At 42.7% G+C, this 14,975-nt stretch overlaps 1 protein-coding gene across 1 annotated transcript in view; it reads right to left on the bottom strand.

Moving 5' to 3' along the window:
- Positions 1-14,975, bottom strand: part of LOC142194877 (myosin-binding protein H-like) — a 103,296-nt gene that overhangs the window by 41,296 nt on the left and 47,025 nt on the right. The window contains exon 4 of the mRNA XM_075264301.1: positions 910-998. Coding sequence (XP_075120402.1) covers positions 910-998 — 89 coding nt within the window. The remainder of the gene's footprint in view (positions 1-909; positions 999-14,975) is intronic.

The raw sequence follows: 14,975 nt of genomic DNA, 5'->3' as shown, positions 1-14,975 counted from the left end.
GTAGGTCAGCCTACCCTCAGATTCCATCAGGTAACCTCATCCTCCTCCCTTCTTCCCCGCTCTGATTTACTTGTCCCAGACTCAAACCCTGACTCCATTGCCTCCCACTGGCAGTATGGGCAGTTATCTCATTCCTATGCCACACATAAAACATCTTATAATCTCCATAGAGCGTTCTTGCCTAGTGACCACTTATGCCTTGCCAAGTGTTCAAGCTCATGCTGTCTTGCTTATCTATGGCATGCTAATGGAGGAAGGCTTCGATACCAGCCTGCCAGTGGTTGGGAGAGGGAATTGGGGGTCTCGTTCTTCCCTGACATGTGGTCATCGGTTTCCAAGCATTCTACAAATTCTCTATGTTTTGCAGGGAGCAAGAAACAAACTATAAGATCCTCTCTCGGTGGTACAGAGTGCCTTCACTTCGGACTGATGCTGGAGATGTAACATTGACCGGGGTACAATGATACATGTTTGGTGGGGATGTACACTCCTACGCCCCTTTTGGTTGGAAGTCTGCCTAATTCTTCAGACAGTCACTGGAATCCCTCTAGAAAATGACCCTGCTCCCATTCTCCTCTCTATCTTCCTGCGAAAGTTCAAGGGTAAGTTCAAACGTTGTTAGGTGTCGAGGAATTTGGTTAGGAAAAAATCCGCTGCAGGAATTAGGAAATGGTTCTTTAAAGCATTTTTTGAGGCTTTTCTAGTTTTCTTTTTTCCTCTAGCACAGTGTAACACGGTTTTTAGCAAAAAAAAATGAGTAATTGCCACGGATTTCTCTTTTTGTATTGTGAAAAACATGAAAAAAAATCTAAAAGGAGTCTACAATAAATGCTAATGCTGCATATTTAAAAAATAATTATGCTAAACATATGAACATGGCCTAAATCACAGCAAATTGCATTACATTACCTGGAAAGGAATAACCAAATTCACTGCCTCTCCAACATGTTTCACAAATGTTTGACGAAGGTTTCTTGGAAGTCGAATTTTTGGACGATCTGTAATAAAGTTTATTAAATTTTATTATGCTGTTTTTAAGTACTGCCACTTAAAGAAATAAATAATAAAAAAACTAAATCTACAATCACATTGCAATGTATTATGACACATACATACTGAGGCTAAGTTCACATCTGCTCTGGGATCTCTGTTGTTCAAGTATGCTGGAGGATCCGAACAATGGAGAGCCAGACTGCTAAAACAGTAGTTATCCATGGACACCGGTGGACCGCATTTTCTATACTGGAGTCTGACGGATGCTGATGTGAACTTAGCTTTACAAAATTAAATGGAGTCTTTTAGCAGGAAAATTGGTATTAAACTAAGGACAGAACCTTGTAGGGCTACTTCTATACTTTCTAAAGATTCTATTCTTATTCTGTATTGCAGCTTCATTTTCATGAAAATCGGGATTTCATTCTTATACAAATTAGGTGAAAAGGTCTTTAATGTCTCTTCTACTCCAGCTGTAACTTCATTCACTGCTCTAGATAATCACCCTTTATATATTTTTTGCTATTATGTTGAGGGGAAGGGGGTTGGGTGAACGTTTTTGTTCCATTAAATAGAAAATAGGATGTAAAGTTCCCATTAGCAATGGTCTATCTATGCATTGCCAGGGAGACTCTATCTGAACACCTGTACTCAGTGCAGCATGCAGAGATGAAGGATTTAAGAAAGGAGGGTCACATCAAATGGCTGTATCTTCAGTTTTATACCACTTAGAAAAATGGAGATTCTCAGCTTTCATATGCTTCTAAGGGTGCATGCACACTACGTAACGCCGGGCGTGTATGAGAGCCGTACACGCCGGCATTACGGCAGACTGCCGAACACTTCCCATTCACTTCAATGGGAGCGCTCGTAACAGCGGCGTTTACGAGCGCTCCCATTGAAGTGAATGGGAAGTGTTCGGCAGCCCTGCTGTAACGCCGGCGTGTACGGCTCTCATACACGCCCGGCGTTACGTAGTGTGCATGCACCCTAAGACTGAAGTACTATACAGTCCAGTCATATTAATGTGTCCGCCGCCTATTTTTGTCGTCAACGTTAAATAACCAATCACAGAAGGTAGGTGTCATCAGTAGAGATGAGTGAACACCGTTCGATCGAATAGGTATTCGATCGAATATCATGGCGTTCGATGTATTCGTTCACAATCGAATACCAGGCCGCATACGCAGTAGAAATTCCCCTCCCACCTTCCCTGGCGCATTTTTTGCACCAATAACTGTGCAGGGGAGGTGGGACAGGAACTACGACAACGGAGGCAGTGAAAAAAATTTTAAAAACCCATTGGCTGCCGAAAACATGTGACCTCCCATTTATAAGAACGGTTGCCACCCTATTCGCCATTTTTGCAGTCAGACATAGGGAGAGAAAGACATCTACTGAGGGCTAGATAGTGATTAGCTTCAGATAGGCAGGCAAGAACTAAAGAAGAAAGCCAACAGCTCTTCTCAGAGCTATACACTGTAGGGGCATTAGTTCAGCTTTCCCCGGACGGTGGAAAACAGGGATACAGAACAGTTACAACTTCATATATAGTGGAGAAACAGCTTTCATTTTTGGCTGTTCGTACACAGAATAGCCGGAATGCACAGCAGTGACTAGTTCATATAGAGCTGAAAAAAGCCTTGAATTTTGGGGGGGCCTGAAAAAATAGCCAGAATCCACAGCAGTGACTAGTTCATATAAAGCTGAAAAAAGCATTTACATTTGGGGGGTCTGAAAAATAGCCGGAATCCACAGCAGTGACTAATTCATAAGGAGCTGAAAAAAGCCTTGAATTTTTTTTATTTTTTTTTTTTGGGGGGGGGACTTAAAAATAGCAGCAATCCACTTTATTTACAAGTTCATATAGCAGAAAAAAACCTTCAATTTTCGGGGGGCCTGAAAAATAGCAGCAATCCACTGCCGTTACTTCTTGCTATATACATGCAAAGCAGTTTTTCAGGCTGTGTAACCCCAAAACAAGGATACAGAGCAATTAGGTCAGGCTATGTACGCTCAATCCAGATATCCAGGGTGTGTACTCCCAAAACCTAGGTGGGAGAGACAGAAATTCAGTCAGGATATATCCGCTCAATCCAGTTGTTCACAGTGTGTAACCCCAAAACCTAGGTGGGAGATACAGAAATTCAGTCAGACTATGTCCGCTCAATCCAGTTGTTCACAGTGTGTAACCCCAAAACCTAGGTGAGAGAGACAGAATTTCAGTCAGGCTATGCCCGCTCTTTTCAGTTTTTCACAGTGTATAACCCCAAAACTTAGGTGGGAGACCCAGAAATCCAGTCAGGCTATATCAGCTCAATACAATTTTTAAGGTTCTATCCCCTAAAACTAAGTGCGATACACAGCAATTCAGTCAGGCTATATCAGCTCAATCCAATTTTTAAGGGTCTACCCCCTAAAGCTAAGTGGGAGACCCAGAAATTCAGTCATGCTATATCAGCTCTATCCAATATTTAAGGGTCTACCCCCTAAAGCTAAGTGTGATACACAGCAATTCAGTCACGCTATATCAGCTCAATCCAATTTTTAAGGGTCTACCCCCTAAAGCTAAGTGGGAGAGACAGAAATTCAGTGAGGCTATATCAGCTCAATCCAATTTTTAAGGGTCTACCCCCTAAAGCTAAATGGGAGACCCAGAAATTCAGTCATGCTATATAAGCTCAATCCAATTTTTAAGGGTCTACCCCCTAAAGCTAAGTGGGAGACCCAGAAATTCAGTCAGGCTATATCAGCTCAATCCAATTTTTAAAGGTCTACCCCCTAAAGCTAAGTGGGAGACCCAGAAATTCACTCATGCTACATCAGCTTTATCCAATGTTTAAGGGTCTACCCCCTAAAGCTAAGTGGGAGACCCAGAAATTCAGTGAGGCTATATCAGCTCAATCCAATTTTTAAGGGTCTACCCCCTAAAGCTAAGTGGGAGAGACAGAAATTCAGTCAGGCTATATCAGCTCAATCCAATTTTTAAGGGTCTACCCCCTAAAGCTAAGTGTGATACACAGCAATTCACAATCCAGTATTGTTTGCTCTCCATGATGTGAACTATGCCTTTGTCTCTTGAAAAGCAACCCAACATGAAGTCAGCCATCTGTGTCAGTGTTACTTGGCATGACTTTGCTGCCCCCAACTGTAAGGGTCACTCTCCATTTCCTCCATTTTCCACTCCCCTTCACACCATCCGTGCTGAAGCAATGGGATGCACTGAACTGCACCCTCAAACCTCGTGTGGGACAGTGACATGAAATGCCACTTCATCCCCCTAGTCTTCCTCCGCCAGCCAACGGTGCGAAAATGTTTTCTGCCTAGCAGAGGCTACTTCTCACTTACAAAAATGGCCACACTTTGACCAGTATATCAGGCACAACGGTATAGGTTTCAAAGAACCTTTGCACCAGCAAGTTAAAAACGTGGGCCATGTGTGGACCGTGTTTGAGTCTGGCAAGCTCCAGATCTGCTACCAGGTTCTGGCCATTATCACATACGCAAAAATGCCTGGCCCCAGGTGCAGCAGGGAAAAACACATTGCCATCTCAGCCAGGATGGCATCCCTGACCTCGGAGGCAGTGTGCTGTCTGTTCCCCAAGCTGATGAGCTTCAGCACGTCCTGTTGACATCTCCCCACGCCAGTGTTACAGCGTTTCCAGCTTGTAGCTGGAGTAGAGGTTGCAGCACAGATAACTCCTGTCATGAATTTTGGGCTGGGAGAGGAGATAGGCCACCCCAGTTTGCACCCTGGGCCCAGACTCCACTACATTCACCTGGCCTGTTATTAAAGATAAGCAGCATCCCTGACTACAGGCGCTTGTCCATGCGTTGGTGTTCAAGTGGACCTTGCAGCAAAGCGCGGAGCTCTGGGCCCGACTGATGTTATGGGACACGTGCAGGTGCAAGGCGGGGACAACACACCAAGGGAAGTAGTAACGACTAGGCCCAGCATAGGGAGGTGCCCCAGCTACCATCTGGTGACAGAAGGCCTGGGTATCCAGAAGCAACGCCAACATCTGTGTTTTGTGCAGGCTGAGCCGAAAGTGCTTTTATTTGTCTCATAAGGTGGTGAATGTGACCAGAGCTCAGGAAACAAGCTATAAAATATTGCAATGGTATCAGGTCTGCTGAGTCTGAGGACAGATGACAGATATAAGAGAGTATATGTATATATTTTTTTCATACTACTGGTTTTCTTGTGTGTGTGTGTTTTATGTTTTTCATTTCTTAGATTACTCTAGTTCACTTGGATTACGTTGGATTTGTTGTCTGTGGATGATCATTGTTTTTGAGTCCAATGAACCTAACGTAATCCAAGCAATCTAGCCTAACCTAAAAGACAAATAAAGCACACAGAAAATCAGCATTATGAATGATTATATATATATATATATATATATATATATATATATATATGTATATACAGTCCTATGAAAAAGTTTGGGCACCCCTATTAATCTTAATCATTTTTAGTTCTAAATATTTTGGTGTTTGCAACAGCCATTTCAGTTTGATATATCTAATAACTGATGGACACAGTAATATTTCAGGATTGAAATGAGGTTTATTGTACTAACAGAAAATGCGCAATATGCATTAAACCAAAATTTGACCGGTGCAAAAGTATGGGCACCCTTATCATTTTATTGATTTGAATACTCCTAACTACTTTTTACTGACTTACTGAAGCACAAAATTGGTTTTGTAACCTCAGTGAGCTTTGAACTTCATAGCCAGGTGTATCCAATCATGAGAAAAGGTATTTAAGGTGGCCAATTGCAAGTTGTTCTACTATTTGAATCTCCTCTGAAGAGTGGCATCATGGGCTACTCAAAACAACTCTCAAATGATCTGAAAACAAAGATTGTTCAACATAGTTGTTCAGCGGAAGGATACAAAACGTTGTCTCAGAGATTTAACCTGTCAGTTTCCACTGTGAGGAACATAGTAAGGAAATGGAAGACCACAGGGACAGTTCTTGTTAAGCCCAGAAGTGGCAGGCCAAGAAAAATATCAGAAAGGCAGAGAAGAAGAATGGTGAGAACAGTCAAGGACAATCCACAGACCACCTCCAAAGAGCTGCAGCATCATCTTGCTGCAGATGGTGTCACTGTGCATCGGTCAACTATACAGCGCACTTTGCACAAATAGAAGCTGTATGGGAGAGTGATGAGAAAGAAGCCGTTTCTGCACGTACGCCACAAATAGAGTTGCCTGAGGTATGAAAAAGCACATTTGGACAAGGCAGCTTCATTTTGGAAACAAAAATTGAGTTGTTTGGTTATAAAAAAAGGTGTTATGCATGGCGTCCAAAAAGAAACAGCATTCCAAGAAAAACACATGCTACCCACTGTAAAATTTGGTGGAGGTTCCATCATGCTTTGGGGCTGTGTGGCCAATGCCGGCATCGGGAATCTTGTTAAAGTTGAGAGTCGCATGGATTCCACTCAGTATCAGCAGATTCTTGAGAATAATGTTCAAGAATCAGTGACGAAGTTGAAGTTACGCCGGGGATGGATATTTCAGCAAGACAATGATCCAAAACACCGCTCCAAATCCTCAGGCATTCATGCAGAGGAACAATTACAATGTTCTGGAATGGCCATCCCAGTCCCCAGACCTGAATATCATTGAACATCTGTGGGATGATTTGAAGCGGGCTGTCCATGCTCGGCGACCATCTAACTTAACTGAACTTGAATTGTTTGTCCAAAATACCTTTATCCAGGATCCAGGAACTGATTAAAAGCTACAGGAAGCGACTAGAGGCTGTTATCTTTGCAAAAGGAGGATCTACTAAATATTAATGTCACTTTTCTGTTGAGGTGCCCATACTTTTGCACCGGTCAAATTTTGGTTTAATGCATATTGCACATTTTCTGTTAGTACAATAAACCTCATTTCAATCCTGAAATATTACTGTGTCCATCAGTTATTAGATATATCAAACTGAAATGGCTGTTGCAAATACCAAAATATTTAGAACTAAAAATGATTAAGATTAATAGGGGTGCCCAAACTTTTTCATAGGACTGTATATATATATATATATATATATATATATATATATATATATATATATATTCTCTCCTCAATCTTATTTGTTGCATTTTCCATGGTAAATAAATAGAAACCAAAGTTCTATGAACTCTATTTTCAATTCTGGGGCAGAGAGTAGAGCTAGAGCTGCCACCTAGAGATGAGCAGAACTTTGATTAACTCTGTCTCATCTGTGAGACAGAATTCTATCTGAAAGGTCCCTGCACCAGAATGAGCTAGTAAAGGGACTCCTAAGTTACATAAGAGTCCGTGCATTCACTATGTGACCAGGTTTCTCTCGGTCACATTGAACGTAATCACTAAACCTACTGTCAATGTGACCAAGAGTAACCCAATCATATTGAGGTGTAGGTAGGGCTGGGGTCGAGGGAAGCAGGAGCTGCAGTTGTTCAGCTATTCATAGGATTAGCAATTCACACCAGGCTTGTCTGCTAATTAATTTTAATTGAGATGCTGCTCCTGCAAGGGGTGAGTGATCCAGGAGCAAAATATCACATCTGCATCACTCCAAATATGTAGCAATCTATGTGTAAAAAACAGACAGCAGACAGTGATAGCAAAGATGAGTATAGGAATAATAAAAAAAGTAGTTTATATCACAGTTTATTTTCCTACTCTCTATAACTCTATGTCCGTGATAAACAATAGATGTGTGAAAGGCCCCATTGAATACATATATTTTTCACTGATAGCACATGAACAGAAAAATCGTTAGTGCCAAAGAGACCTTAGAGAAGACATTTAAAATGTAAGTTAGAAGTTACAACTAAATAACCTTCCCATAGAGCTAAAGATATGTTTTGTTACAGCATATGTACAAATGGACTTGCATGGGATGGTGTGTGAAATCAGTCTAATTTTAGAGTTAGTCACGGTCAGCAAGATGGACACATATGCACTAAGTTAACAGCTGTGCTTCGAATTAGATACCCATTTATAGTCTGTCATTTTAGACACTGAACATATATCACTAGCAATAAAAATGGTTGCACAGATGGTAAGACATAATATATGCGGAGTCTACATTAGATTTGTACCACACACTGCAATACTACAGTGCTTATAAACTCTGTGCAGTGGTATAAGTTAAAAATGATGAAAATAAATGACATTACAATAAGGTGGTTTTAACTTGTATAACATAAAACAGAGTACACAATAAACTGCAGAAAATGTAATGATATAAACAATGGAAATAGAGAGTTGATCACCGGGGATCATGGAAAGGCAAAGATACTAAATGGGTTTAGCTCTGTATATACAGAAGAACAGGGAGTATGTAATGTAGGTGTCATCAATGCTGGTGATACATCAACCAATATGCTAAACTGAATAAACACAGAAATGGTCCAAGCTAGGCTAAACAAATTAAATGTGAACAAGACTTCAGTTCCTGATGGATTACACAAAACTGTTCTTAACCCCGCCAGTGACATTTTCCCCACCTTCCAAACCCCATAAGCCCCATTTTTTTTTTTATTTTTCTGTTCACATATTAGGATTTAATGTTTGTGGGACAAATTGTTGTTCATAATGCTTTAATTTATTATTCTGAACAATGTACTGGGAAGTTGTAAAAAAATTTCAGAATGGGGTGGATTTGAAGAAAAAGTGCATTTGTGCGACTTTCTTACGGATTTCATTTTTATGGCGTTCACTATACAGCCAAAATGACATATCACCTGTATTCTACGTTTTGGTACAATTCCGGGGATACCAAATTCATGTGATTTATTTAAATTTGAAAACATAAAAGTGGTAAATACTGAACCCAAGTATCCAGGAGCCGATAAAGAGTTCCCCTATAAGTCCAAGAACCAGGATCTACTGTATAGGGTGAAACAAATACGGGGAGAAATTGTTAAGGAATTGGTGGTGCCCCAGCCCTATCAAAGGGTAGTGTAAGATTTGGCACATAAGCATGTGTTAGGAGAACACCTGGGATACAAAAAGGCCAAAGAGCGCATTCTACAGCGTTTCTATTGGTCAGAAATTCATAAGCATCTCCAAGAGTATTGTAACTCCTGCCCAGAGTGTCAACTAACTGTTCCTGTGTCACACTTCAGGAGTTCTTTGATACCCCTACCCATTATAGCGGTACCACTAGTATATATTGATGCCCCCTAGCAGACTTTACAACAGGACCTACCAAGTCCATGGCCACTCATGGACTTGAAAGGTCCAGTTGGTACAGAAAAATGATGTATTTTCTGAATTGCCTGGATGTACCAATGTAATTGAACATGACATTGTCACTGAGCCGCAGGTACAGGTTAATCTAAAACAGTACAGGGTACCTGAAGCTCGCAGACAAGCCATATCTAAAGAGGTCAAAGATATGTTGACACTTGGCGAAATTGAGAAGTCCAAGAGTCACTGGTCAAATCCCACTATTTTGATTCCTAAGCCAGATGGTTCCATAAGGTTCTGTAATGATTTCCGTAAACTGAATGAAGTATCAAAATTTGATGTCTACCCGATGCCCAGAGTCAATGAGTTAATCGAAAGGTTGGGACATGCCAGGTATTTCTCTACCCTCAACTTAACCAAAGAGTACTGGCATGTGCCAGAGAAAAAAACTGCATTTGTCCCCCCAGAGGGCTTGTTCCAATATGTGTCAATGCCATTTGGGTTACATGGGGCTCCAGCAACCTTTCAGAGGTGGATGGGCAGAGTCCTTAAGCCCCATGAAAGGATGACATTGTCATCTTCAGTACGGACTGAGAGAGTCACTTGCCAAAATTTCAGGCCGTACTAAATACCCTCCGAGAAGCCTGTTTAACAGCCAACCCAAAAAAGTGTGCTTTGGGTCTGGAAGAGGCCAGGTACCTTGGATATGTAATTGGAAGAGGGGTGATAAAACAAATGTTAACAAAGGAGGCTATTCAAAATTGGTCTTGGCCCTTAAATAAAAACTAAGGGCTTTCCTGGGAATTGTGGGCTATTACTGCAGTTTCATCCCAAATTTTTCTACTATTGAAGCCTGCTGACAGACATAACTAAGGGGGCTAATTCTTTTTTTTTTATATATATAAATTCTTTATTTATAAACAATCAACAAGAAGGCAAACAAAAAGCAAGACCTCAATGGAACAGGATCGGAAGAACCGGACTCAAGAAACAAAGTCATACATATAAACATCAAAAACAACCCACCTAGAGGCAAAAGGAGTGGGGTGAAGAAGGAAAAGAGAGAGAGAAAAGAAGAAGAGGAAAAAAAAGAGGGGGTGTGGGGGGACCAACCCGATCCCCGTCCACTGATTCGTCAAAAGCAAAGATGCAAGAGCCAAACAGATATCTATATGTCTGGGCACCCTAAAAAAGAAGCCACATAAGAAAAGGGAGAGATTCATGGTAGACCCAGAGAGGGAGGGCCAGAGGGTGAAGCAGAAAGAGAGCTGATAAGCTTGAGAGAGATATCTGAAAGACCTGGCCAAACACCGCGTTAACGCCCCCCAGAGGTCACAAAGCCTAGCGTACTCCCAGAAAACATGCAAAAGAGTTCCTTCTCCCGGACCACTGCACCAACAAAGAGGGGAGGAGGACGGGAAAATCCCATGCTACGATGTCGGAACACGATACCACCACGTCAAGATTTTGTAACCCACCTCCTGGTACTTACTGGCTATAGAGATTTTATGAGCGAACTAGAGAGTATTGGTACAATGCATTTGTTACGGTTCTGTGTATATATATATATATTTTTTTTTTAAACTACAGAACCTCTTAGCTGTAGAACACTACAGTGAGGTCCACAGGCTCAATGATGGGCGGCTGTATGTCTGAACTAAATGTGAACTTCTGCGAAGACTCTGCAGCGTGAAAATCAATGTGAACTACTGCATAACACTGCAGCCTAACTCAATGTGAACTACTGCAGAACACTGCAGCCTGGACTAAATGTGAACTACTGCAGAACACTGCAGCCTGAACTCAATGTGAACAGTTTGTACTGTGCGACACTCCATGTGAACATAGGTGCAACTAAAACCCTGCCAATTTAGCTCACTGGCCAGGTGCACCAGTACAAGTGAAACACAAACAGCTGCCAAGGGTTAACACTCACCCCAGGCCAGCAAACACACACACTTACCCCTGCGACAGCTAGGGGCCACCAAGGAAGTTTTAGAACATTCTCCTGCACACAGCTTGGAATCCCCAGGGGGGTTGCATGCTCCGGCACACAGCTGGGAGACATTACACACCCACGCTCCGCACACAGCTTCGAGCCCCCAGGGGGGTTTGCATGCTCCAGCACACAGCTTGGAGACATCACACACCCATGCTCCCGCACTCAGCTGGGAGCCATACATGAAGTCAGACAGTACACATAGGCTATCTCAGACACCATGCCTACTGCAGCTCCACAAGCTGGAATGGCGTCTACCGCTCATAGCCCTAGTGTAGAGCTGACAGTTCAGGGCTTACAGGTCCTAACTAATAGCACCCAGATTGAAGCAGAGAAACCCCACACAGAGGCCTAGTCTGACAACCTGCCTGAATACTGGAGCCTATCCCTGACTACTGTCATTCACTTCGTGGACTTTGAGGATATTTTAGACAAAGTGTGAGCACCCGGCGGGCGTCGGATCACACTATTTAAAGGGAAGTCCCCGCCCAGGGGGACAATAGGGGAGAAATGGCACTTAGCTTGTGAGCAGCTCCAATACGTCTGAGCATGCTCAGTAAGGTAAAAGCTGGATGGTTAGAATGACCCACAGGTGGCGCTGTGCGCTATGATAGCAACCTGCGGGCCCAATCCTAACAGCAGGTCCGTGACCAGGAAAAAGGGGCGGTGATCCGAAGGAGGGGAGACCAGAAGCAAGTAGAAGGCATTGGACCAACCTCAAGGGCTTGGACTCAGAGTGACAACTAAGGTACGCATCAGGGAACGTATGATACGAAAAAACGGATAATGGATAAAAGCGACATGGATTCCCCTACTCCCAAGCAGGCAGGGAAGGAATGTTCCTCCAGAGTATTGAGACCGTCGGCAGCAATGGAGCCGAAAGCAAAGGAGACTGTGAGCAGGTTCCGAGGCCCTAAAAGAAAGAAGAGAGAGAGAAAGGAGAAGAGAGAGAGAGAAAAAAAAAGGGGGTGGGGAAGGGGAAGAAGAAAGGTCAAGAACAGACGGGGTGAGGGAAAGGAGATGCCAAACAGACAACAAAGACAATTAAGCAAATCCGCTCCAAGCTAGTTCGGAACGGACAATTACAAAAAACAGAGAATCCCGATCCCAGCTAGTCCGAGAACGGGGCACAAAAAACAGTGGGGAAGCCCACTATAGCAGGTCTTGGAAGCACACCACAGTATGCTCCCAAAGAGCCGCCAAATTAACTACTAAAGGTAGAACTACAATAGAGTACCACCCATTCCCCGAGCAGCCAAATTGAGCGCCCGAGGGCAGAGAGTGAGAGAAGGGGTCCAGGACCAACAGTATGGGTCCGGCCTAGGACAACCAACAGGGCTCAAAAAACCAAGACGAGTGGACCACGCCGCGACCAGCAGGGCCCCAAAATAAGAGGGGCCAACCATCCAGGGCACAGCCCAGCATTCGAGGGGGCAGCAGAATTCACTGGCGAGGGCATAGTTTAGGTAGGTTTTATGTGTTTTTCTGGACCTCTAGTAGTTTAGTACAGAAGGCAGTAAACTGCTTTTGTTATTTCTAGATAGGCTCCCTGCTGAGACAGGGCAAACATCCAGAAAGTAGGTGATGGTAGGGGCTGGCAGATCATCAATTTTTGCTAGCACAGTGTGAATGCAAAGACAGTTTCACTTTTCTATGATCACTATAAAGGGATACATTTTGTTGATAAAAGTAATGATATAAGTCCTACAAGCTTCCCTTATCACAGTGTAACTCCTAGACAGAAACTTCAGCATGGAGATGTCTGCACTTATCACTCCTACAAGATCATCTATAAATTACAGGTTCTTGACTTTAATTAAATTGACTGCAGCATAGGACATCAGATAAAGCTATGTAAATAGCCAGATTAGCAACGACTAGGGGTTAAAGGAGCTGGTTATTATTTTTGGAGCCATTAATCCAGGGAGTACAGTGGTCCTTTGTGATTTCACCTTAAAGCCTTATCTTGCAAATCAAGGTAATGTGATCTCAATTTTTATTTATTCTTTTTGATTACTGTTAAATTTTTATCATATCTACTTTTGGACTACATAGATGTCATCCTCGGCCTATGCTGATGGCGAATCCTTTAGAAGGAGGTCCTTTTCCCAGCATTAACGTGTCTCCTGTAAAGTCTGTGACATTCCGCTGCCTGATTATTACAAATTTAAAACTTGCTCTCAATGCCAACCCAGTCCCTTTGAAGAGCCAACTGTCAGAGATGTGGTAATTTGAGTAAAGGAATACGTCCAGAACTCGGTGAATAAAACGATTCCATCTCTCAACTCCCCAAGAAGTCCAGTTTTTCTGAACTGCCTAGATCGGTGGTGTTGTCAGATGAGGAATTCTGCTTTCTAGAAAAAAAAAATTCCGCTTCTGAAGATTCTGCTCAAGATTTAGAGAAAGCTCTCTTTCCTACTGAGAAGATTCAGAAGCTTATTAAATCCATCAAGTCAGGTCCGCATGTTCAAAGTGGATATCACAAATCAATGATTCACAAATCAATGCTGGCTGAGTGGAAATATCTAGGGAGAGCAATCATACTCTTTCAGAGATTTATTCATTTTTCGAATTGAGGATCAATACGAAAAATGAGTTCCACTGCCAAAAGTGGATATGGTGGTTACTAAACTATTTTGCCGCACTATAATTCCTTCTGATGATGGATCCAATGTACAGGTTTTGATGGATCAACAGATGGAATGCTCTCTCAAAAGATGCTATTCTGATGTCTCCGCTCAATATCATGTTGGAATAGCTTCCAATAAGGTGGCAAGAAAATGATGTGAAGATCTTTCTCAGCTACAGAAGGATATTGACTGTGGAGTTCCCAAGGACAACTTACTGATATCAATGAAGTAAATCAATTTGGCGGGAGATTTCCTGTATGATGCCTCTCTATAATAGGCCAAGCTGCCCTCAAAGCCTGTGACTTTGTCTATGGTAGCTTGAAGGCCCTTATGGCTTAAAGGGGTTGTCCCATCACAAGGATCCTATCTATACTGCTTGTTAATGTGGATGTAAGACTTTTCCTAAATACATTGCTTCAGCAAAACTGCTTTGTTTGTCCACTATCTTACTTTATTCAATTATTTGTGGCCACAGCCCTGACTTAGCTGCTCATGAGTCAAGTGATGTATCTGCTGCTCTGAGGGGGGAGGGAGGAGGGGCTAAGTGCACGGGAGACAGCCTGTGTATCTAGCTATTCCTGTGTCTACACCACGTGACCTAGGTCCTGCTCTCAGATAGGGGAGAGGAGCTGCTTTCATTTCTTCTGTTCTCCCAGTTATCAGGCTAGCTAATTCAGTTGTGTTCATTATGGCAGAAACAGGCAGTCTCTATATGTAACACAGAATGGAGTTGCTGCTGCCTGTACTTCATAGTCCAATATGGGTGGGCGGAGCTACATGCGAATTTGGGGGCGCAGCTAAACGGCAGGTTGCATGTGAAACCCCGCCCACCAAATGATGCAAGAAACCAGGAAGAAAGAAGATTTTACAGGAGTAAAGGGAATACCCCTTTAAGTCTTGGATAGCTTGGATAGCTAATAATAATCTAAATTTAATATTTGCAGTCTTCCTTATCAGATCGGGCAAGATAATGGAGGGTCTGATGAATAAAAAGGGGAAATTCCCTCCCCAGTCCTTTCGGAGAAAAGGTAGACAGCGCCAGAGAGGTAGATCCCTCCTAGAAACTTCGGCAGTCCAGAGGTGAGTATCAGGGCCGCTTGAGATTTCAGAGGAGAATCCCAGCTAGAAAAACTCCAAAAAGGATGACAGGAACCAAA

Source organism: Leptodactylus fuscus, chromosome 2 (genome assembly GCF_031893055.1).
Source record: "Leptodactylus fuscus isolate aLepFus1 chromosome 2, aLepFus1.hap2, whole genome shotgun sequence".
Lineage (NCBI taxonomy): Eukaryota > Metazoa > Chordata > Amphibia > Anura > Leptodactylidae > Leptodactylus > Leptodactylus fuscus.
The sequence above is the reverse complement of the archived record's forward strand: the minus strand, read 5'-3'. Positions and strand labels throughout refer to the sequence as shown.